The following is a 25,634-nucleotide window of genomic DNA, read 5'->3' on the forward strand; positions in this document are numbered from 1 at the left end:
GCCAACTTGAATGTTTCACCTAGCTAGAATTTCACAAGTAGAACAACAGAATCTATTAAATCTAGGCATGTGAAAGACAAAAGGTAAAATCTGAGCACACAGGAACAGGAATATTTAATCATTAAGGGCACTATTGTACTTTTTTTAAAAAAAAACAGGAAAGAAATATCAAATCTTTTCCCCAAAAAAATGACAAAAATCTCAAAACATAAAGGTAATTTTGCTTATATGGTCATTAAATATATATCACACACACCTTTGCTGTACAACAAAATACCCACCAATTTTGAATGAGCACCATCACAGCAACTTCTATTCAAATTACTGTATGTTGTAGGAGAAATTCAGAAACACCAAAAGTATTTTTTTCTGCTTAATACTTATTAAAAGAGCTGAGCTTGTGTGGTAGTAGTATCTTCAGAGGGGTTCACAATCACATTCATGCTACAAATTCAATTTTCTACATTGTTGTACTTGGGAATTTATTGCACTTTTTGAATCCTTTTGATTAGAACATTTACCTCTTTAAAAATCATCTGCAATAAGTATTGAAGGGTTTTGCTTTTGTTCTCAGTCCCTTCCCAATCCTACAGCTTGCTGAACTTCTTTTTGCTCTTGGATAGAAAACATCTGAGACTTTTTCTGTGAAAAGTGACATGAAAGATGTGTTTAACACATTACGAGAAACAAAACCAAAAAACTAAATTTTGTTAATTAACAATAACAAAATGTTGGAAATATACACCAGATCAGCCTGCATCTATAAAGGAAAAAAAGACAGGTTAGTGTGATAGGCTTACACATCGATTCTAATTTAGGTGATTATATACGATTGAGACTAGCTTGGAGATATGGTGAAATTACTCAGTTAATGAATAAAATAAACTTGAAATCACCATGGCGCAGTAGGGAGTGCTGCTGATTCACCACGTTGGTGACTTGGATTCAATTCTAAACTCTAGTGCTGTGTTGTGTGAAGTTTACACGTTCTCCCTATGACCTTATGGATTTCCCCTGGGTGCTCTATGGCTGGTAGGTTAACTGGTTACTGTAAAATGCCCCAGCATAAGTGGGTGGTAGGAGAACAAGGGTGATGTTAATAGGCAGGTGGGAGTCCTTGTTACAGGAATGGAATTGCTTTGAGAGCCAGACTCGGAAGCTAAATTCTCTACTTCTATGTTTTAAGAAAATATGAGAATATGACAAACATTAATAACTTCTGGAGGAAAGGAGCAGTTATGCTACAAAGGGGACCTTAACCTACAGAAGCAATCAACTTGCCAAGGTAAATAAATATTTATAAATAATAGGATTAAGGCATTCATAAAATTAAAAATACTATGGCTCATTTTCCTGGTCTTGTGCCACACACAACCTCATCAGCTCTTGGGTATAGTCAATAATTAGAAAAGCGTTACATTGCTCTATTGGAAAAGAGTTAGCATGTAAAAATATAAGGACACCAAACATGAAGTATTGTTTCATTTCCTAAATCAAGAGTATTTAATTGTCATTGAGCAGCTACAACAAAGGCTCACTCAGATTAGGGGATCATCCAAAAAAGACTGTGGAGAATAATCTCTGGAATTTAGAATGAGGAGAGATTTCAATGAAATATTTGAAACTCTTCAAACTTTTAAAAGATAGATGGTGAGAACCTAAAACCAGGGGTCATAATCTCAGGGAACAGGGCTAAGGCACAAGGTAATCTAAAACTAAACTGCCCATGTTCAAATTTATATTGTCTTGTTCTGGGTTCACCTTGTGTTCTGTCTTGCATTTGATTTTAACATTCTGGTCTTGTTTTCAAATCCCTTTACAGCAGGCAGCAATGTACCCATGTCCCCAGGCCCTCCTTCCTAACTACCAGCCTTCTGAGATATCTGAGGTCCTCCAGTTCTGGCCCCTTGCAGATCCTCAATTTTAATGGTTCTCCAGTTGGTAACTGTGTCTTCAGTGTGCCTACTTTTCTGTGGAAAAGTCCTTTTAATCCACCCAAGAACAGATGTGGCCTTGGTTTAATGTCTCAATAGTGCTAAAACTAATACAATTTTTTGTAGGATTCTCTGTAATCATATATCATATCAGAGTGCCTTATTTAGGTCAGGTTAGATTGCCCTTAGACTGAATTGACAGATTATTTGGTGGTTATTCTCAGGAAAAACTTTCCTAAAACAGGACAGTGAAGACCCTGAACTCACTGTCTATAAGGGTAACAGAAACAGAAGCTTTCAGAGGGAATTGGATATACACGAGGGAAACTAATTTGCAAGAAGGTAGGTTAACTGTAACAAAAACAGAATGCTGGAAGAACTCAGCAAGCATCTGAGGAGGCAGAAGGAAGTTGATATTTCCAGGTGAGCCCCTATATCAGTTTAATTGTAAGGGGTACCAGAGTGAACAAACTGTGCCAACTCCCTTTAGACCAGATTTGAAGGGACTAATAGCACCCTCTGTACCAATATAACTGGTAAGACAAAAAACATAAGGAATAAAGGAGGTAGACCATTCAGCCCCACATGGCTGCTGTAACGATCTTACCATTCAGTAAGACCATGATTGATACTACTTTTCTCTACCAACCCATATCCCTGGATTTCCTTGATGTCCAAATGAAGACCACCATAACGACCCATCATTGAGAAGAGGGTGTGGAGCTGGCCCCTATGTAGTGAAGGTGTGCCTGAGTTCCAGGACATGGAGGGACTACAGTTATTTCCCAGTCAGGATGCCACGTGGCTATTGTGAGGGGGTGGAAAGGAAATTTTGTGACTATGGATTTAGGTGCAGAAACATTTTAATCACCACGGGCTTCGGGCTGCCAGTATCAGGTGGCTCGGAGCCCGCCAGGTGAGGTGTTGCCCGTGACAAACCCAAACTTATTCACGCTTGAATGCACTTTTCAGTCACACTCATTTCGCCGCGTCCCCAAATAAACCAAAATCGTCTTGAGCTGATCGGCTTCGGCGAAGTTTTTAAACGGAGTCCGCAAAATTCCGGACAAACCTTGCGCACGGTCGCAAACAATCACAACATACAAAGTCAGCTTTGCACACTAACAAATTCAACCCATATTTTTAGTGTCCTTACCCGATGTACGAATAAGTTTACCTCATAAATACATGCATGTATATCTATAGCCCGTTTAAATTTAGACTGCGTCAGCGCGGCTCAAACCGCCTCGGTAGAACAACAAGCCCGACGACGAGCGCCCACCGCACCACGCATGCGCGGCGCTCAGGCGGGGCGGGGCTGGGCCGGGAGGTGACGGGCGATCAGCGGGAGGGAGGGAGGGGGCGGGGCCGGGAGGTGACGGGCGATCAGCGGGAGGGAGGGGGCGGGGCCGGGAGGTGACGGGCGATCAGCGGGAGGGAGGGGGCGGGGCCGGGAGGTGACGGGCGATCAGCGGGAGGGAGGGAGGGGGCGGGGCCGGGAGGTGACGGGCGATCAGCGGGAGGGAGGGAGGGGGCGGGGCCGGGAGGTGACGGGCGATCAGCGGGAGGGAGGGAGGGAGGGGGCGGGGCCGGGAGGTGACGGGCGATCAGCGGGAGGGAGGGAGGGAGGGGGCGGGGCCGGGAGGTGACGGGCGATCAGCGGGAGGGAAGGCGGGAGGGGGCGGGGCCGGGAGGTGACGGGCGATCAGCGGGAGGGAGGGAGGGGGCGGGGCCGGGAGGTGACGGGCGATCAGCGGGAGGGAGGGAGGGGGCGGGGCCGGGAGGTGACGGGCGATCAGCGGGAGGGAGGGAGGGAGGGGGCGGGGCCGGGAGGTGACGGGCTCAGCGCGCGAGGCGGGCCGGCTGGCCGTTGCTTGGGCGCCTTTTCAAACGGCGTGAGGGAAGGCGGGGCGGGGGGGGCGGAGCGCGAAGGCGCGGCGCCGCTGCTGATCGGCTGATCGGCAGCCCGGCGGGGGTGGGGAGGGGGGAGGAAGGGTGAAAGAGGCCTCGTCCCCCTCTTGTTATTTCAGTGGTCGGCGTTCGGCCCCTCTGGCTGTGGCGACCCGTGTTTTGTGCGGTGACATGGGCTGGTTGTGTGGGCAGCTCGCGGTTCTCCGGGGGTGAACCCGTGCCCGGGTGGACCGGGCGGGGGGTGTTGCCCGCCTCGTGGCTCGTTTGCTCCGTGTGTTCGCCACACTTTTCCCTCTCTGCAGATTTTATTTTAAATATATATGAGAAATAAGCCGCATCGAAGGTGCCTGGAAGGTTGAGCAGGGAGAGTGAGTGGGTCACCAGTACATGGAGGTGGTGGTGCACGACGGTTGTGTGTGTGCGTGTGACTTCACCATAGCTTCTGAAGGAGGGACATTATCCTAGGGTTTTGTATTTAAAGTTTGTGTTTCTGAAAATAACTTTAAACGTTATGGAAAGTGGATAGTATATTTGTTTTGAATTGTTTTTTCCCTTGGTGTCTGGTGTTAGTTTTGAGGGCGCCTATTGACTTAGATGGGTGAAGGTGGTGCTGTCAAAGTGTACCCTGCTTTGGTTTTTGCCGCCCTCAATCATTGTAGAAGTGAGCAAGTTTATTTTTTTACTTCTAACTGGATGATGCTTTCTTCTGAGGCCACGCCAGAGTCGCTCCATTCCCCATCTCATGATTCCAGGTCCTCGGAGCAAACCCCAACCACTTGTACCTCCACGTGCCCCTTTACAGAGCCGGGATTGAATTTCACCAACTCCGATCTTGGCCTCGTGGACATGAGCGAGGTTGAATACACCCAGCTACAGCACATCCTATATTCACACATGGAGTCGCAGTCAGGGGAAGGTGAACTGGAGACTCGTCTGAATCCTACTTTGTACCAGTCCACCAATCCTACCAACCAGGCTGCATTTTCAACAGCCAACTCAGTTAACCAGGTTCCTTACTCGACAACCAACTCTGCTAATCAGAATCTGCACCCTGTCACCAGTACTACGAACCCCACCTCAGATTCTCACTATGTGGGTAACAACCAATGTTTAGGGCACATTGATTTCCAAGAGTTAAAAATGATGCTTTTGAATGACCCTCCACTACCTATTAACAGCACTAATAATTTGCAAAATATGGAGAAATTCTCCCAAAATTCTTCTGCAGAAACCACCCGACCTAATGGACTAACACTGAAAAATAGAGACACAACAGGTAATTCAGACAGGGAGAAGATTTCTGGGGACAGCTCAATAACAGGACAAGAATCAAGGTGTAAAACTGGACCTAGAGTTCGTCTTGAAGATAGATTTAATGCAGTCCAAAACGAAAACCAGGAACGACAGGAGCTGCAGGATTCTGGAATTACTTTTAACAAGTGTGTTTCTTAAGTGTCAACATAAAGATATGCAATCTACTGGGTATTTAGATACCGGTTAAGAATTGTACAACGAAATGCATCCATAGCAAATACTCTCTCTTACTACAAATGCATGTCTGATTAGATAGTATTTAACATTTATTCCAGACAAGTAGCCACCATAAAATTAGATTCATCTCAAAGCCTTCTGATTGGTAGGGCCATAGTAAATTAAAGCATGCCATAGCAATAAATCATAGTAAATTATTCTGTTGGTAACTTCTCTCCATTTGAAGAAGTCCTTAAAAAAATTTCACAAATTTACACACAAGTTTTCACAACTAATATAAGTGTTTAAGTTTTGCAACATTTTCATTGATTAAGACATGCACATACCAGGGTGTAATATATATGTACAATTTGTGGACTTGTTAGATCAACCAATTGGCATCTTAATTAAGGTAACTGAATTTTTATGTGGGTATTATGATTAACATGTACTTGGACTTTTGTAAGGCCCTTGACAAGATCCCCACATGGGAGGCTGATCCAAAAGGTAAGGGCCTATGGAATCCAGGGAAATTGAACAGATTGGATCCAAAATTGGCTTGATGATAGAGGCTGAAGGTTATCTTGTTGGGTTGTTTTTGCATTTCGAAGCCAGTACCAGTGGTGCACCATAGGGATCAATAATGTGGCCCTTGTTTGTTGTATGCATTAAAGATCTGGATATGAATGTAGGAGATATGATTACTAAGTTTGCAGATGACGTGAAAATTCATGGTGGTATTGATGGTGAGGAGATTAATCTTCAGCTACAGTATAATATCAATGGGTTGGTAAGAATGGCAGAGAAATGGCAAATGAAATTTAATCCTGAAAGAAGTGAGGTAATGTAGTTTGGGAAGACTAATAAGGCTGAGATATACACAGTGAATGGTAGGACTCTGGGAAGTGCTAAGGAGCAGATGAACCTTGGTGCCTGTGTCCCAGCAGCACAGGTAGATAAGATGGTTAAGGAAGAGTATGGGATACTTGCTTTCATTAGTCAGATCTGAAATATAAGGCAGAAGGGTCATGGTACACCTGTATAAATTGTCGGGCCACAGCTGAAGTACTATATTGCCATTCTGGTTGCCACGTTATAGGACGATTGTAATTGCACTGCAGAGGGTGCGGAGAGGATTCACCAAGATGTTGCCTAGCATGGAGTATTTCAGCTAAGAGGTGAGACTGGATGGAGTGGGCATATTTTCCTTGGAGCAGAGAAAGCTGAAAGTTGACCTGATAGAAGTATACAAAATTAGGAGAGGCACAGCGTGGGTAGATAGTGAGAAACATTTCTCCTTGGCAGAAGTATCTATAGCTAGATGACATGACTTTATGTTAAAGAGTGAAAGATTCGAGGACTAATTTCTTTAGCAGACCATGTTTGAAATCTGGAATGTACATTTGGAGAGGATGGTAGTGGTAGCTACTTGCAACATTTATTTAGCTGATATTTGTAATACCATGGCGTAGGATACAGGACTGAGTGCTGAAAAATGGGATTAGTTTTGATAGATACTTGATGATTGCCATGGACATGGTGGGTTGAAGGGACTGTTTCTGTGCTCTATGATTCCTGATATTAAATTTATTCAGCAGAAGGTAACATATTTCAAATTTCATAAGATTTATATACCTGATTTTAAAAATTCATTTAATTAATCAAATGCCTAGAACGTATCCACCATGTAAAGCAAAGTTTATTTTGAGAACTGATGGTGACAACTTCTTTCAGTTTGTTAATGTTTGTTAACAACAACTGGGGAATCTTAATATTATAAGTAACAAACAAATAATAAACTATTTGTTAAAACACTAAATGGGTACTACCTAAACTAGTATTTTGCTTATTAGCCAATCCTTAGCTTTGCATTTCCTGTATGTTAAATCTTGTTTTAAGACAAGTGCTTCGTACTAAGGTTCATAGACCCTGAATCACTGTTCCACACTGCAGGAAAATATTTTCATACGTTTAAATTTAATCTGCAGTTTTAATTGTTGACAGAATGCTACATGTCACAAACATTATTACACCAATAAATACATTGTATATATTTTTATAATACATTGACAAACTTTAGATTGTTCTGTTAGCAAGTCTTTGTGATTTGTGATGATTAAAAAGCTTATGGGTTAAAATTTGTGGAATTTTGGGGAAATGTAATGCAGCCCATTACATGTCAAGAAATATATATACGTATTTTTCCCCCTTCATGTTTCTTTAGTTTGGTTGCTTTGATCCGGCATCCTTCAGAGTTGATGGGGATACCTCTCCATCCACAACAAAACAAATGTACTACTTTAGTCAAAAGCAAGACTGGGACTTCTGCTTTGCAATTTGCATACCCTTTATATACACCAAATACATGTACGCCAACCGGCAGTACTAGCTCTGGTCAAACTCAGGTAAGAAAATTGCTTAATTATATTGTTAAGATAAAATTCTCCTTATTGTTTCTGTAGAGCTTGGTTCAGTTTAACATAAGTCATTGGATTTAAAATTGCCCAATGCAATGCTCGTTTCTGGAGCTGTGGAAAAGAATAGTTTAATGAGTAGGCAATATAAAGCATTATAGCAAACAGTAGGATTTCCTGCATTATATACAGTAGTGTTTGTTATGTGCAAATTGAGCAGAAGCTGAGTCAGAGTGGGCTCTAATGGATCTATAACTCTAAATCTATTTGCTGCGGAGCAAATGTCAGATATTGGACTATTTTGCCTACTCTAGATATTGCTTTCCAATCATACCACCATAAAGTGTTTTATTACACTTTCTTTATAACAATCACAGAAGTCTTTCTGGAAAACACAGAATGATTTTAATAGTAATTATTTTACATAGTTCAGAATTACTTTCACCAATTAAGTTGTGCATTCTGTTTTTTTTTAATGCCTTGTTAATCAAAGTCATCTAACTTTTACAAACCCATGTTGGCTCTCCATAATTAAAGTTCTCCAAGTGCCTGTTAACTTTTTTCCACAATTATTGTTTCTAAAACTTACCCACCACTAATGTTAAACTAACTGGCCTACAATTAAGCAAAATGTCCTTGCACCATTCTGTGACAAAGGGTTTCACATTTGAGACCTGCAATAGGACTGAGAGTGTAGAGGGAAAATATCCAGTATGTAAAACTGAGAGGCTGGTAGATGATGGGTGGCAACATAAAAAAAAGAAAATTGTCAGCCAGTTGTAGGCAGATAGAACCAATCGGGGAAGATAATGAGTCTAAGCAATCAGTTGGAGAAGGATGGAACAGAGAGACACTGGGTGGACTGGTGGGAGCAGGAAAGGAACGTTAGGGGAGTGGGTTACCTGAAAGGGACTGGGTTTTCAGGCAACCCATTTTCCGTGTTCCTTTTTGACTCCCACCAGTCTAACAAATGTCTCTATACCTTTGTTCTCCTTTTCTGTCCTCCCTCCCACCCCCCGCCACCTCGTTACCTAAACTTGACACAGTCCTGTAACTGGTTCTATCTGCCCATCATCCACATTCCTATATACCTGGGTTTCTTCTCCCTTGGCTCGCGTTTCCTATTCATCCCCACCTCCCCCTCCCACCCACCCCCCCCCCCCCCAAACACGGTTCCACTGCCCATCAACCCTCCCTATTCTGGTTCCCTATTCTGCCCACCAACCCTCCCTATTCTGGAGTGTCTTTGTCTCCCCCTCCCCCCTCCCCTCTTCCCCCCTCCCCTCTTCCCCCCTCCCCTCTTCCCCCCTCCCCTCTTCCCCCCTCCCCTCTTCCCCCCTCCCCCCCTCCCCACTTCCCCCCTCCCCTCTTCCCCCCTCCCCTCTTCCCCCCTCCCCTCTTCCCCCCTCCCCTCTTCCCCCCTCCCCTCTTCCCCCCTCCCCTCTTCCCCCCTCCCCTCTTCCCCCCTCCCCTCTTCCCCCCTCCCCCCTCCCCCCCCCCAATCTGGTTTCATCTATCACCCAGCAGCCTCTGTCTCACTCCTCCTTCTCATTTCTACATCCTAACTCTTCCCTCTACAATCCCAGTCCTAATGAAGGGTTTCGACCCAAAACGTCGACCATCCCTTTGCCTCCCAAATGCTGCTTGACCTGCTGAGTTCTTCCAGCAGTTTATTGTTTGCTCCAGATTCCAGCAGTCTCTTGTGTCTCCAAAGATACCATATTTGCCATTGGTTGTCGAGTAACGAACCTGGTTAACCGAATTGGCTGTTGAAAATGTCGCTTTTCAATTCTCTGACAGCTTCCCTATACCTAGAGAAGATTGAAAGTTATCTTTCCAGCTATCTCCATGTGTGCTTCCTTTAACAGCCTGGGCTGAAAACTATTGGGCTAGTTGACTTAACCACTCTAAGCATAGCCAGCTTTTTCAGTACATTCTCCCTAAAAGATTTTACCCCATTTACTAACTTTACCATATCTAGTATCAGTATTTTGTCAGCATTTTCCTTAGTAAACATCAATACAAAATTACCTAAGTGTACATAACCTTCTTTGTCTCCAACAAGTTCCCTCCACTCTCTTGTTTCATTATTTTCATGCCATTAGAAGATTTTTGGGTTCGTTTTGTATTCATTGCCATTCTGTTTTCAGATTTTTGTCTTTGCTAGTCCTGTTTTCCTTTTCCCTTCTTGTTGTATTTAGACAGGTTGTCATTTGAAGAGTTCATCCATCATAAATCAAACCTACCATTTTTGACCACCATTAATTTTTTTTCCCATGTGCAATGATCAGAATAAGCTCTAGTTGTGAACAAGCAGTTGATAATACAGAGTTTTGGTTTAACTTGGAGTTATTTAACTGGTTATTTTAATTGGTTTAATAGGGCGCAGGAATCCAAACACATGTGCTAGAATCTGCCAGCCCACAGGAGCTTGCCCTGCCAAGAGCATTTTCTTTATGTTTCCAGCAGGAACTCCAATCAGCCAGGCAGGCACTGAGTAACTGCAACAGAAACAAATCTTTACCTGAACAAGTTTGGATTAAAGTAGAAGGTAAAGATGCAATTTAGTAAGCTTTAGCAGGTAACAGTATAATTAAATAAAGGCTACCGTGATAACTGTCCAGCTTGTAGGCAAGGATAACCAAGAGAATATGATTTGTCTAGCAATGTTTTTATTGTACTGGTGGTAAATATGATATGCAAAAACAAATTTTCTGTAATATGCTCCTTGATTGCTCAGGTTGTAAATGTCCAAGATTATGAAGCTGAAACATTTGGATTCAATCCCCACATTTCCCAAATTACATAATCTTAGCTGGAGCAGCACCATATTGGTTTCAGACTAATGAAAAGGAAGAACCAATTCCTTTTGAAATATGAAAATAAGTAAGACTGCAGAAGCTGGAAATATAGCAGGTCAGGGAGCATCTGTGGGGGAAATTGGACTTAATGTTTCAGGTTAAAGATAATCAGAAATGGAAAAGAACTTCTGAAGTGTCTTCAACCTGAAATGTTGTCTTCTTCTCTTTCCACAGATGCTGTCTGACCTGAGTATTTGCAGCATGTTCTATTTGTTTTTTTTGAAATATCATGGTCTGGATGTTAATATGATCTGCTTTGATTGATTCTCCAAAATTGAACAACCTGATGACAGTCATTCTCTGAGATCATACAAGATGGACACTTGCAGGAAATTCTGGAGTGTTGTGGGTACTGTTGGTGAAATAGAAACTTCAAGAAAAGATTGGCGAAAAGTATGGAGATGGGATTAAATTTATTACCATTAATTCTTCTCAATGGAACATCAAGAGCTGGTCTGAATTAACTGCTTAAGTAGGAGCCAAAATACAGATACAGGCTGATCAGACTTGATCTGTTTCTGTATTGTAAATTGTGAGATTTTAAATAAATAACAGTAGTTCCTTTTCCCTCCATAAATAAGAAATTTGAAGCTTTTTGAAGCAGGAAATTTAGAATTCCATTTTCTTTTCCAATGGAACTATGCAACTTATACTGACAAATCTGGCAACCATAAGCTAAAGAGTTAATCCATGAAAATTTTTTTCTGTACTAAAATGGACAAGTGGCAATCACACAGTAGAGTTCACCTGTTAATTTCAGTCATTCTGTAAACTGGTGATAATGGGGAAATTTCACATCTTGATTTTTTTTTAAACAATATGTCAACAGTGTCACGGGTGGTTAGGGTAGTTAAGAACACTTATGGGATGTTAGCTTTCATAAGTCGAGGGGTCGGGTTTAAGAGCCGCGAGGTAACGATGCAGCTCTATAAAACTCTTGGTTAGACCACACTTAGAGTACTGTGTCCAGTTCTGGTCACCTCATTATAGGAAGGATGTGGAAGTGTTGGAAAGGGTGCAGAGGTGATTTACCAGGATGCTGCCAGGTTTTGAGAGTATGCATTATGAGGAGAGACTAAGGGAGCTAGGGCTTTACTCTTTGGAGAGAAGGAGGATGAGAGGAGACATGATAGAGGTGTACAAAATATTAAGAGGAATAGATAGAGTGGACAGCCAGCACCTCTTTCCCAGGGCACCAATGGTCAATACAAGAGGGCATGGCTTTAAAGTAACGGGTGGGAAGTTCAAGGGAGATATCAGAGGGAGGTTTTTTACCCAGAGCGTGGTTGGGGCATGGAATGTGCTGCCTGGGGCAGTGGTGGAGGCAGGTATATTGGTCAAATTCAAGAGATTACTAGGTAAGCATATGGAGGAATTTAAAATAGAGGGATATGTGAGAGGAAGGGGTTAAATAGTCTTAGGTGAGGTTTAAAGGTTGGCACGACATTGTGGGCTGAAGGGCCTGTATTGTGCTGTACTGTTCTATGTAACAGTTCAAGGAGCTAGTACTAGACCTTGTACTCAGGAATGAGCCTGGCCAGGTGATTGATCTTTCAGGGGGAGCAATGATCATATTTTGTAAGTTTTAAGATAGTCATGGATAAGGATAAGACAGGTCCTCGGGTGAAAGTGCTAAATTTGGGGAAGACTAATTACAACAGTATTAGTGGCAACACGAGTGGATAGGATGATAAAGAAAGCATGTGGCATGCTTGCCTTCGTCGATCAGTTGATTATAAAAGTTAACAAGTCATGTAGCAGCTTTATTAAACTTTGGTTAGGCCACATTTGGAGTATCGTATACAGTTCTGGTCACTGCATCACAGGAAGGATGCGGAGACTTTGGAAAGGGTGCAGAAGAGGTTCACCTGAGTGTATTAGCTATAAGGAGAGGTTGGACAAACTTGGATTGTTTTCTCTGGAGCATCGGAGGCTGATTGATGACTTGATAGAAGTATATAAAATTAAAAGAGGCATAAATAGGATAGATCGTCTCAGGAGTCTTTTTCCCAGGATGGAAATGTCAAATACTAGAGGGTATAAGTTTAAGGTGAGAGGGGAAAGTTTAAATGTGACGTGCATGGCAAATCTTTTTTACACAGAGTGGTAGGTGCCTGGAATGCATTGCAAAGAGAGGTAGCAGAATCAGTTACAATAGCAACAGGCAGGGAATAGAGGGATATGGACCATGTGCAGGCAGATGGGATTAGTTAGATTGGCATCATAGTTGGTGCAGATACAGTGGGCCGAATGGCCTGTTCCTGTGCTATACTGTTCTATGTTCTATCATTTCACTGGTAGCAATACATATTTTTTGTAACATGGCAATTTTACATCAATTAGAGAGGTTTGAATATCCAAAAGGTGGAATTCCCACTATATTTAAAACCTTTGGCAGTTTACTGCCAAGTAGTATGTAGAAAATATATAAAGGACAGATACAAGAAGTTTCATAATTTTTTTCCCTGTACAGATGAAACTCTTCGTAAACAGGTAGTGAATAAACGCTGTCGTAGTCGCACACGGCAAGCCAGTGTAGAAATGGAACACAAAGTTCTTAGTGACCTTACCAACATGACAGAGAATCAAAATGCAAATATTGCCCCAAGTGGACAGTGGCAAACTACACATCCAACCACCCCTGGCCCAGCCCATGGAAACCAACAGGAACTGAGTTGCCAGCGCAGAGAGAGACACAACAGAATGGAGAGAGATCGCAGGTGAACCCTTGATGCGGTAGGGCAGATAGCAGTTTTTGTCAATGTGTCTTTAAAATTCAGGAAAAAGTACTAGGCATTTAATGTTTTTCCTTATTAACTAATATCTATATTTCATCTTTGTTTCATATTTTGGAAAAATGTAAAGGGATTTAAATTGGTCTGTATTATACCATCTTAAAATGGTTTTTATTCTGTCATCAGGACATGTGTTTTTACTTTACAATATGGAAAGAAATATCCCTTTTTCCAAAGAAAGGACTGTGGTGCAACATCTGTAGATTTTTTTCTTCTCTATACTAGAATGTCACAGCCCTATCCCCAGACCATTGTTGATTTATTACAACACTCTTGGCTAGTGAGAAAAATACTAACAAAAAGTAAAAAAAACAAAGGAAATGTTAAAATTTATCAGCTGAACAGTTTAGCAGTTACCCTGCTTGCTGAATGCAGCCATCTTGAATGTACTTTTCCGGTAAAAGAGAACACAGTAAGTTATTGTTGTCTGCCAGTGTTCACAAACAATCCTTGTAAGGTTAGCTATTCTACAAATATAACCAAGCTGAAGTCACACTCCTATAACTGTACACTTCTAATTAGAACAATGCTGAATTCCACCCGCAAAGAAACCAGAAAAGGGGGTCATAACATTAGTCAGTGTTAAATTATCAAGATTACATCAATTGAATATGGTGTTAGAAAAGAAATTTAATTATGACTGATAACTATTAACAGAAATTTAATAAACAAAAAAACGTAAAATGCCAAACTTAAACCCTCTGGCCAAAACAACTGAAATGCTTGCATTTAAGCACCTACAATCCATAAGGAAGAACTTAAGTGTTGGGATGGCTTGAAACAGGTGAGTGCCAGGTGGACATTGGATGAGATTTCAAGTTAGCTATGTAATTATCCAAAGAATTTTGAGGAATCCAGATAAGATAAAAGCTTCTAGTATGACCACCACTTAAGTTAATGCTGCAAAATTAACTTGTTCAAACTGCAGTTTGTTGGAGAAGATAAAGAGCGGGTTATGTACATGGGTGGAATGTCAAACACACTATACCTTAAAGGCAGCTTATGATAATGGAGAAAACCAGGAGTATCTTCACAAGAGGTTAAATGACCAACAACAGTGATGATCACAGCCAGCTGAGGATGGTTATTCAGATTTAAACACTGCAGTAACTTGCAAGTCATTCCTATCTGTGATGAACCAGTAAGCACTGTCAAGCCAGCAGTCCAGGAATACCCTGAAATGCTCAAAGACGTCATCAGGTGTAGCATCTATCCACCAACTCGTCTTCAATGTAAATGGGACAGGCCTTTTTTTAAGAAAAGGATCCCATCACATTCCTTCATCTCCCAAGAAGAAAAGTGTTAATCTGGACGTAACGCCACAGAGACATCAGACACTCCTGTAGGGGATAATGCTTTCGGGAAACCTTGTGCTGAAACCCATGTTGGTCTACTCTGCAGAAAATCTAAGAGCACTAAAGGAGTTTTCTGAAACGCATCTGGCTGTAATCTGGAAACAAACAAGAGCTTGAGTAACAGTTGCCACCTTCCAGCACAGGTTCCTTTCCTATTTTTGCCCAGCAGTTAAGCATTACTGTGAGGAAAATAACTTTTAACATAATGCACTGTTGGTGTTTGACTGTGGCTCAGGCTACCCCCTGCACCTTGATAGCCTCCTAACCTGCTTCCCGGTAGCGATGGTGTACTTTCTACAAAACACAATGTTTCTTATTTTGCCAATGCACCAGGATGTCATATCCAATTACAGGTCTTAATACCTTCAATGCATCTTCAAATAGATGGTTGGAAAAACAAATGGTCAAGATACGCAGTTAATAAGGGAATTCTGGAGGTCATACGACATTATGAAGGCCATTGTCGACATTGGTGCATCCTTGGAAGAAGTCACCAACATTTGTATGAATGGTGTCTGGCAGAAGTATTGGCCACAGGTAGGTGGTGATGATGTGGAATTTGAGGAGAGATAACAGGCGATTCCTGTATCATTGTCCAGGACTGGATGGAGTTTCTCTGACGATGTGGCAGAGCTTACTGCAATCTCGAGCAGATAGTCTAACAAAAGATGAACAGCAAGTTAGAATGTTCATATGGAGGGTGACTACATTGAAACAGTAGAAACTCCTGTTGAATGAACCCTAGCTTTTGATGGAAGGCTTTAGTAAGATTGAGGGGGGAATGGAGCTTTTTTTTTCCCTGAAAATAACCCAGAACTGGTGCACAACTCCTCAGCATAGGAAATTGTCTTTGATAGTATTTCCTAATACAGAGTAATACACTGTGAGAAGAGGCAGACAACACAGTTAACGCTGGATCTCTTTAAAAAGAGAGTCACAATCTGGCCCATCTTCCCAACAGGGCTCTCCCTTCTCTCCCCACCGCTCTGCCTGGCTGTACCCTTTTCCAATTTGTCCCCTACTCCTTCTGCTGCACTAATATATTTGAGTTCATTTTTGTCAGTTTACATTTTATTCTGTATTATCTATCATTGTATGTTAACCTTAGATAATGTTAATCTATTATTAATATATCCTCAATGAAACTCTCATGTTGTTCATTAGTCGAGAAGTATCGCTATCAGTTGCACATTTCCATATGTATAATGATATAATGACCACTTTTAGAGCTTGATTCAGCTACCACTCTGGTGCCCAGTAACATGCCTACCCTGCTGTGAATTTCCAGCACATTCTGTTTTTGTATTTGAAAATCACAGGTCTGCTATTACTACTCTCTTCAATTTTCTAGTGCTAATTTAGTTTCATTCATTGTTTTATCAAGTACTTTACATTCCTAAGTATTTAAATTAATTTGCAATTTTACTTGATTGCCTAATCCATTTAATTCCTTCAAAACTTCAACTATATCCTCTCCATATTGCTTTCATATTTATTCTGATCAGAAGGTTTGACAAACTCAAAGCCAAAAGAACTTGATTTGGATTCACATCACTTACAGTTACACTGAACAATAAGCCCGCTATGCACAGATGCATCAGGGGAGAAGATAAGCTATTTGATCTACTAGCAACTGGTATGAAATACATGAAAATAAGTGATTCTGTTGGTGAAGAGAACAGGTTTGGATGCATTTTAATTGCATTCCTAAATAAATAATGTTGATTGAAATGGCACATCATTTTAATCAACAGCTGATATCATACTTTTAAAATTATGATTATTGCATTAAGTATACTATGTTTGAGACAGCAATTATTTAAATACAGATAAAGGAGGAGTGAAGTATTCTCTTAATGTACATCAAATAACTCCTGATATGTAGAGATTTTTTAAAAAAATTATATAGTTGGAATTCACTGAAGCTTGCATTTATTTGCAGGCGCAGGATCCGTATATGTTGTGATGAGCTGAATTATCTTGTTCCCTTCTGCAATTCTGAAACTGATAAAGCTACAACGTTACAATGGACCACTGCGTTTCTCAAGTATATTCAGGAAAAACATGGCGATATACTAAAAAAGGTAGGTTAGGCCTTTTCCAGTCTCCTCCTCCCCCCCCCCCCCCCCCCCCCAAAAAGTATTCTTTACTAGTCTCTAGAAGACAGTGAATAACAGTAAAATATAATTACATGAACACTGCATAACTACCATACCTCTCCATAAGACCTTTAATCATACCTGAGCTGTGGCAGTTTGGTGCTGATGTACCCAAGCATCAGCACCAAAAGACCTTGATTCTTTCCTCTCAATCAAGCATACATTTTCATTACCAAGCACAGCCCACTGAAGAATTCTGATTTGGCTCAGCACTGCCTCGCAGGATGAGTTTATTTACAGGACCACTAAGGGCAGTAGTCTAACTGTGCTGAAGAAGAAAATGGTGACAAAATCAGAATATTAGAATAATAGATTCCATACTAAACCGCATGCGTTGACGTTCACTGAGATGCTGTCTCAAGTTTTCTCGTACATTGGGTCATGAACACGATTTGTACGTAATAATTTTGCTAATGAAATATTCTTAAATCTGTACAATCAAAAGTAGTAAGTAACATTTAAATATAAGAAAATTGAATGCCACACTCATTAATTCAGCTAAGCAACTGAACTATACTTATTGAAACCTAGATCATCAAGGATCCCACAAAAAAGCAGTTACACGGTCATAATTTTAGCTTTATTTCTAAACAGACTGAAAAATAATATATTATTCATATGTGTTCAGTGTGTACATAATTCAAAGCATTTGTAAGATAGGTAATTTTTTTAAAATGAAGCTCAGTGGGGAAAAAAATCAAGAGTTTTCATTCAGTTGTCTCCTTTGTTATCCCCATTCCCAGGTTGCATTTGTTTTCAGAAGCTTGTGGCTTGGGTTCAGCTGTTCCAAAGCTGAAATATTACTAGGGCTTGGGTGTGCAGAACATTTCTAGGAGTAAGGGAAAGTTATGTATATATCCAAGGAAGATAATTGTGGTGTGTTCCTGCAGTGCTCCTCCAGAACTATAATAGAACTTATAACAGCACAGTAACAGGCCTTTTGGCCCACTATGTCTGTGCCGACCATGATGCCAATTTATACTATTCCCATCTGCCTGCACGTGGTCTATATCCCTCCATTCCATGCCTGTTCATGTTTTTTAACATGATTTTTAATTGCTTTTAAATGCATTTTAAATGCTTTTTAAACGTTGCTTTCGTATCTGCTTCCAACACTTCCCCTCGCAATGCATTCCAGCCACCTACCACTCTGTGCTTTAAAAAAAAATTGCCTCGTAAATCTCCTGCAAACTTAAAGCTGCGACCACTTTTTCACCCTGGGGAGAAAGACTCTGACTATCTACCCTATCTATGCCTCTTATAATCTTATATACTTGTATAATACCCAAAGCATATATGCTATCCGTTAATCCAAGAAATAATAGAAGTAAGGTTATGTGAAAAGGATATTTTTGTGAATTGTTGTTTACTCTTTCCAGCTACGGAATAGGAATACTCAGAAAACTATGTATGGTACAACCTAGCAATAAGTTTGAAATAGGCATTAAGATTTGAGGCCCAAGAGGGCTTAAGAGATGTTCACAATTATGGGACACAAACAGGATGAATAAGGAAAGTTTTCTTCCTGTCACAACTGAATTTTGTAAAGTACACTGGAATCTTTAGGCAATCTTCTTGCTCTGGTTTGTAGACTTCAAATATTCTTATCAGTCTATACAATCAAAAGTGATCAGCAAAATCATTCATTGCAAATTGTGTAATTAATTTGTGCATGACCCACTATCTTTTTTATATATATATATATATATATATATATATATATATATATGTATATATAAAAAAAAAGATTTTTGGGAAAAAAATTACTTCCAAATATAATTAGGTGATTTTAAATATAAAGCAAGTTAAACGATGACCACTTTTTGAATGAAGAGAAAATTGAATTCAGTTGGTTAAAGTCAAAAAACCAAGTGAACATTGGAATGGTGGAACCACAAATATTTTGTTCATTGTCCCATAGCATCAAAATTCAGTTGCATCTGAGATCTTGTTTGCAAATTATTAGGAATCATGCATTTTCTTAGTCAAAAATGTGCCACCCAATCATCCCTACCTCCCCCAAGTTGAAGCTCAGGAAATTGGCCACAGGCCAATTTGGAGTTGAGCAGGTAGATGGTGAGGGGTTGGGGGCCTTAGATCAAGTTGTTGCTGGCTGCAGGGCTCTGGTACTGTCACCTTGTATTGTTCGGGGGTGGGGTGGGGTGGGGGGGGAACGTGCGGGTGATGTTACTTGAAGAAGGGCTTGAGGTTGCAAGAAAGGGCCCAGGCACACTGCTACTAGTGGATGGGAGGGAAGGGACTGGAGACACTGTGACTGGGAATTGAAGAAAATCAATCCAGCATTTGAGAGTTGGAGAAAGGTGGAGAGAACAGGTTGGCACGTTCTGGCAGATAGCTCCAGAGCAGGGCTGGGAGTAATGGAGAAATGGCAAAGGTGGAGCGCAAAATGTTACTATCAGGATTTAAGAGACTGGCTGAAAATTGGGATGGGATGGGGGGGAGGGAGGGTTTGTTATTTTAATGTGGGTTACCTGAAGATCTAGGTAGATACTTTACTTATCTGAAGCTCTACCAGGTTTTGTGTTAAGTGGATTACGACCAGATTCTCCTCAGAGTTCCTTACAATGGGTACCCTTCCCCCCCCCACTCCCCCCCAGGACAAAGTGGTCCATGTTCCCTTAAATGCTCCAGAAGGAGTATTTCAACAGGAAAGACATCAGAAACCATCAAGTTTGCAAGGGTGCCTCATGATAGGAAGTGCCTGATTGAATTTCACAATTGCTGTGATTTGACCTGCAAATCAGCAATGTAGAAGGAGGACCAGGTCTAGTTTTGATAACTTCATGGTATAGGCTAAATTTTAAAAAAAGGTAAAACTTCAAGCTGAAATAGAAGTGCCTCTTTATAGAAAATTCATATCTGGTCATTGGTGGAAGTCTGCAATTTGAACCACTGAAGTAGTTGTTGAGAAAGCAGATCAAGTAAATTGGTCAGAATAATAATGCAAATTAAGGATTAGGATTATTATTTTTAGAGAAAGTTAAATGTATGCACTAGAACCATTACTAGAGTAAGTGGTAAATATCCTTTATCTTCAAGGAATTTGAGAGTGTTTTCTGTGGGAAAACTGGCAGACGATTGAAACAACCAAGAGTAGAAGCACCAGTAGATCACACTGTAACTGCCAGTGTACACAATCATGGTGTGATGGATGGTAAATGAACTCCAATATGAGTGAAGTTACGGTTCCAGGAGAGGGACAAAGTTAGATACATCTCCCTGATGCACTACATCGAAAGTCAGGATCGAGAAACGGAAAAGGATAGCCAAACAGAGCAATAGACCATTTGTCATCCCAGCATAGTGGTTAGGTGGTATTATCACTGGCAATGTTCAGAACTCTAAACATGCACTGTAAAATCAAAGATGGTGGCAGAAAATTTGAGTCCACCATGATGTGTGCCATATAACTATTTCCCAGATCCCTAGAAGTCCAGGTGTCTCATTTAGCTGTCCATCATCTTTTATTTGTACTTTATTTCTCATTCAACTTTTTTTGTTGGAGGGAAGGAACATTCCACCATATGAGCAGGCCGATAAACGAATGCTGTTCTTGTTTGTTTTGTTCAGATATATGCTTATGGTGAATAACCTATCATCAGTGATGTTTAAGTTTGGCTGAGTTCAAGGCCCAAAATGATTATCAGACCACCCATGTAAAATTTTCAAAGTATTTTAGTGTGTGTTATAAATAATATAAATGTTTTAATACATGGTATTAAAGAAATCACAGTAGAATCATATTTTCCCTACCTGTCTTTGATATTAAATTGAATGCAGTTGGAGCAGTGATGTTGCCCAATTTTCAATGGTATGATATCTGAACATTGTATAAATGGATTTTTATTAACCAGAAACTGTTGACAACAGCAACTTTAACACACTGGACAACTCTACACCCAAATGCTGCTAATAAAGTGAAAATGCAGTTAGAAAGACAGTATCCATTTATAAATGATCAAACATCCACAACTACAAAAAGTTCTTGGTGAAAGCTAGACAAGCTAGGAGAAAGAGTGCATAAACGTATATGCTTTCACATACTGAAATGTCTTTTTTTATCACAGTACGAACGGTTTGAGAAAAGAAAAAGGTATTTTCACAAGACTGAAGCACTTTAATAAAGCATGCTAATAGGGTTGTTAAGTTTTATATGTCATCCAGTGTGTGGCAAAAAGAGGATGCTGTCCCTTTACTGGAAACTGATGGTTAACTACTATATAAGCTTTAAAATTTTGCAATATATTTAAGGTACAAGATATTTATAATCTTTAACAATACAAAATGATTCCTTACTCTTAAAAAAGAGGTTTTATTCATTAAATGAATCTGTTTGGTTTTATTTCAATGACCTGTTAATTGTTGATGGTGCTATTAATCTTTAAAATAAAGGATGACCAAATACTTAACTATAAATTTGTTTCATAATTAATAAACCATACATTGCCTATATCATTTAAGTACATTTAATATTTATGTTAAACTGGATAGCTTTTAGTTGATATGTTCAAAATAAATATACACAGTAATCCTTGAAGGGTTTTCTATCAATTTAAGCAGTATGTAAATAACAAAGCTAATGTATTAACGAAAGATGTTTCACAATACATTAAAGATTTCTGATTTTAAAAAAATCTATCAGTAATATTAAAAATTAAAACACATTATTTGTATTTTATCTTTGAGCTAATAAAGGTATTCATCCAATTATTTTTTTGTTGAATTTCTTTGAATTGTAGGGAGATGTCAAAAAATCTCTTAAATTATCAAATTTTTACACTAGTAAAATAAAACTCTGATAGTCTGCTATTTGGCAATTGAAAATCCTATGATTTGGCATCTGGCTCATCAGGTGCTGATATCTGTGTTCCCTTTCACAACACTGGGTGCCGGTACCCATGTATGCATCCTTTTATACACTGGTCTCAGGCACCTTTTGGCATACCGTCTCCCTGATTCCTGCAGTCCCTTTAAACTTACCGGGTTCACTGGAAACGTAAATAACATCCAATCTGCAAACCCAGCATTATCAAGATCCCAATTGTGCCAGCTTAACAAACTTTTACTGTAAATAGACTTAAGCCAATCATAACAGACTGCAATTATCATAATTCACCACTTTTAATGAGCAGAATATGGCCCTCTTGAATCTTTTAAGAAACAAAACTTCTGGAATAGCAGAAGGTTTGCCTTCATTATTCAATGGGGCACCATTTCCAAACAGCATGTTGCCAAGAAATAATGTTTAAGTGAGGAAGTTGGACCCAAAATAGATGTAGGGATAGAACTCCAGCAATAATGCTGCAGGGACAGGAAGAGACACCACTTCTGGAAGTACTTTAATTAAAGCTAAGTAAATAAGCGTAGAATGGAACAGGTTTAGTTCCACTGAACAGGAATAAGAGCAGGAGGAAAGGCATGGTGTGGTTAATGGACTGTCCCAGTGGTTGCAGAAAGGTCACAAAGGATAATGCAATAAAGTCACAGTTACTAAAGGCTGTCACCCATTACCTTGAGCTGTTCTGGTGTTGGACTGAAAGCAGCATTGGAAAAACTAGAACCAAATTATGGAGGAAGATGGGCACTAAAATGGACATCAAAGTTTCGTGGTTTATGATTGACTGAGTGGTAAACCTTGTTGAATTAAACCTTAGCATTAGATTGGATTGCCCACTATATGCTGATCGCTAACCTGTGTAACATGGGCTCACTTGTCTAGAGGATATGCCATTAAAGATAAAAAGCTTTGGCAATCAAAAGTATCAAATAAAATATATTGCTCAATGAATCAATCCTCCTGAGGCAGACTTAAAAATCTATATCATCTGAGCTGGGTGGGGCCTTATTCTTGGCTGACAAGTTACCCTAGCTCATTATTCGGGCTTGGGTTGGTTCTCGGGCCTGGAATTCTTCTCCCTTGGCTCCAAGTAACTTGGATCGATGTCTTAGCTATAGAATAAGTAGGAAGCTCGTCACCTGCGAAGATATGTAGTCTTAATTAGTTACATATCTGAATTCCTAAGCTTTAACTTTTGACATCCACTACCAATACTCTGGAAATCAAATATGTTATTCTTCAGTGGGAAAAAAACTTGCACTTTGCATCAGATAAGTCAAACCACACCTGCATTGATGTTTTAGCAGTGTGGCTTGTACACGGTGTATGGTTTCTACATGTCATGCATCTAGCTGAGAAAATGTTAAGTCAAGGTATTGCGAGGGAGAATTGATCCATCTGTAAAACCTTTTCCCTTTCCCTTTGAAAAGGGAAAAATATAATCATAACTTTTAAATGAAATTGGATAAATATTTTTGTTTTTCTAGAAGTTTACCACAAAATGCAAAGGAATAGGATTAATTGAATAACTTAAAGCCAGTACTGAGAAGATGAACCCAATGGCTACCTCTGTGTCCTATGGTAATTCAAAATAAAATGTACTTTAATTAGCCAACAAATAGTTTTACAGAATGTTCCTGCCGTCTTCTTTCTCCAACGTTTCAACTCAGTTTATTCTCAGGCAATGGTCAGGTGTAATGACAAACAGCACAGGACTTCCACTTGAAGAGAATTCATTGACCTCATAGATAACCATGCCCAAGCCTTGTCATTTATTACATTGGTAGAAATATCTATGGCTGAGAGCACTCTCCTTGCCTAGAAAAGAAATGTGTCATGACAAGTGACTCAATTAGACAGTAAATTCATGTGAAGAAGCACTGTAAAAAAAAACTGTCCATTCTTTCCAATTCTCTTTGCCATTGGATTATAGTAACTAAGTTTGTGCAATGATAGCTTAGCTGCGCCACAAAGCAGAATTGCGTTACCCTTGTATTTATGTAAGTGGAGTATAACTATTAGGAAAAAAATATTGTGTCTGTAGCCAGGAAAAATCTGTTGGTCTGTGGAACTGCTACAGTTACAGTTTGGTCAGTGTTGTATACTCCTAATCATGTAATTCAATTATTGAATAATTTTTAAAGCCCTAAATTCTCTCATTCCTGAGTTATTTTTTATTACAGTGTAATTATTAGAGATTTTTTAAATACTTAAAAAGAAACAGCTTTGAAATAGGAGTTGATTCTATTTGTTTGGCTCTGCTTATATATCGCTAATATAATTGTATGCATTATTATTGCATTAATCTGGTTTATTACTGTAGTCTGATATACTTAAAATGTGATCGTTGGTGTCAATCCCAAACTGTCCACAGGGGCACTGATACAAAGACTCAAACCATCTTGTTGGGTTTTTAATTTACATTCTCTTAATCACTGGTTTAGTAATAACCAATAACTTTGCAAAGTAATTTATATTTTTGCCATTGCTGCCTTAAACAGGAGGCACATTGGCATTGAGGTTATCTTAGGTCAAATTTAACCATAACTGTGCAGCAAATGGCATGTGGCTTGCTAAATTTGCTCGGATTACTTCCCCTTGCATTGCTGTAAACTCACTGCAGCTTTTTGGTCTGGTTTCCAAATGGACTTTTCAGCTCCCTGCCCAAAGATAATGGGGTTTTTCAAATTTTCATCTCAGGGTCTGACCATGTCTGGGACAGCTGATTGTGATTTTAGCCCTGATTTGAGCAGGAAAATCAATGCAACTTTCCAATCAGGATGAACCCAGTTAGAACTAGCAACAAGGCGAAGGGATGTTGATTAGGATGCATTTTACTCTTCTCTATTGGGACGTGGGGAGCAGGAGTGTTTCACTGAGTCCTGCATGCAAGGTTCAGGCCTCCTCTGTCCCACACTGATCCTCCCTACCAAAAAGGGAGTGGACCAAACAGGAGTTATAGTACAGGTTTGATTTCAGCCATGCCACCTACATAAAGTTAAAATCAGTTGAAATCTAAACCTATAGTCCAACCATCTTAATAAGTCTTCTCCAGACTCACCCAGTCCAGTTTGTAGCAATCAGAATCAGAAGGAAGACTCATACCTGGTTCAAATCTCTGCTGGACCACTGCCAATAATTCAGGATTGCTCTTAAATGTTTGTGGTATCCCAATATTAAAGTTTCCCATTTGCATGCTGTGCTCTGTTCCCAAAAATGATGCAATGCATACATCTTGAGAGCGTGTGTAGAAGCTGACAAAACGTATGCTAGCCATGCAAAACACTACCAAAGGTCAATGGTGACTGCCTTTTAGACAGCACGTGGTGTTTTATGAATGGTGTGTCAAGCTGGTGAGAGAGACCTGGTGGCATCTGATTAATAGGGTCATACACATCCCACAAAGAAAGCTCTCCAGTTAATCCCGCAGCCCTGCAAACCTTTCCTATCCAACTATTTATCCAATTGCTTTTGAATGTTATTATTGAATCTATTTTCCCCACTTTTTCAGGCAACACCTTCCAGATCATAATTAGCTGTGTTTACAAAGTTTTGCTCATCTTGCTACTGTAAACACTACACAAGCTGATCTGGTTGTGCAGAACTGCCTTCTTGTCTAAGCTGGAACTTAGTTCAGATTGGCAATTGCTGGGACTGAGTTAAATTGTATTTTTTTTCTGAAAAGTGGCTTTATTCATTATCTTACAACAGATGGTGGCAACAGCTTTATTTTACAGACAACAGGCACCCACAGAAAAATAAATATTTTAAGTCAAGGTTACAGCATCATATTTAGTGGATGCAGGAGTTTGACAGGGATTTATTCATTTATGGAAAATGTTACACAAGGGGAAGGAATAAGATAACAACAAGCCAT

General features: G+C 40.0%; 2 protein-coding genes across 7 annotated transcripts in view; one reads left to right on the forward strand and one right to left on the reverse strand.

The window, feature by feature from the left end:
* Positions 1-3,211, reverse strand: part of LOC127578673 (death-inducer obliterator 1-like) — a 113,253-nt gene extending 110,042 nt beyond the window's left edge. For 3 of the 6 annotated variants that reach the window (XM_052030940.1, XM_052030948.1, XM_052030938.1), the window contains exons 1-2: positions 3,091-3,211; positions 522-642 (exon numbers count right to left, since the gene is read on the reverse strand). In XM_052030940.1, the coding sequence (XP_051886900.1) occupies positions 522-536 (15 nt within the window). In that variant the 5' untranslated portion in view covers positions 537-642; positions 3,091-3,211. Of the gene's footprint in view, positions 1-521; positions 643-3,090 lie in introns of those variants that run through there. The other 3 variants (XM_052030939.1, XM_052030947.1, XM_052030946.1) reach the window with 3 other exon arrangements.
* A 635-nt stretch (positions 3,212-3,846) lies between these two features.
* On the forward strand, positions 3,847-21,333 carry LOC127578961 (transcription factor-like 5 protein). Its single transcript, XM_052031557.1, has 6 exons — positions 3,847-5,284; positions 7,540-7,720; positions 10,112-10,280; positions 13,064-13,310; positions 16,683-16,824; positions 19,960-21,333. The coding sequence occupies exons 1-6, from the start codon at positions 4,440-4,442 to the stop codon at positions 20,080-20,082; spliced, it is 1,707 nt and encodes a 568-aa protein (XP_051887517.1). The 5' UTR covers positions 3,847-4,439; the 3' UTR covers positions 20,083-21,333.
* Positions 21,334-25,634: the final 4,301 nt, after the last annotated feature.

Source organism: Pristis pectinata, chromosome 16 (assembly GCF_009764475.1).
Source record: "Pristis pectinata isolate sPriPec2 chromosome 16, sPriPec2.1.pri, whole genome shotgun sequence".
Taxonomy (NCBI): Eukaryota; Metazoa; Chordata; class Chondrichthyes; order Rhinopristiformes; family Pristidae; genus Pristis; species Pristis pectinata.

Bases quoted from the DNA above. Each gene is read 5' to 3' on its own strand.
- LOC127578961 (XM_052031557.1), top strand. From the start codon at position 4,440: ATGGGTGAAGGTGGTGCTGTCAAAGTGTACCCTGCTTTGGTTTTTGCC. The intron at 5,285-7,539 runs GTGTGTTTCTTA...ATGTTTCTTTAG, and splicing joins TCTGGAATTACTTTTAACAA to TTTGGTTGCTTTGATCCGGC. The intron at 16,825-19,959 runs GTAGGTTAGGCC...TTTATCTTCAAG, and splicing joins ATGGCGATATACTAAAAAAG to GAATTTGAGAGTGTTTTCTG.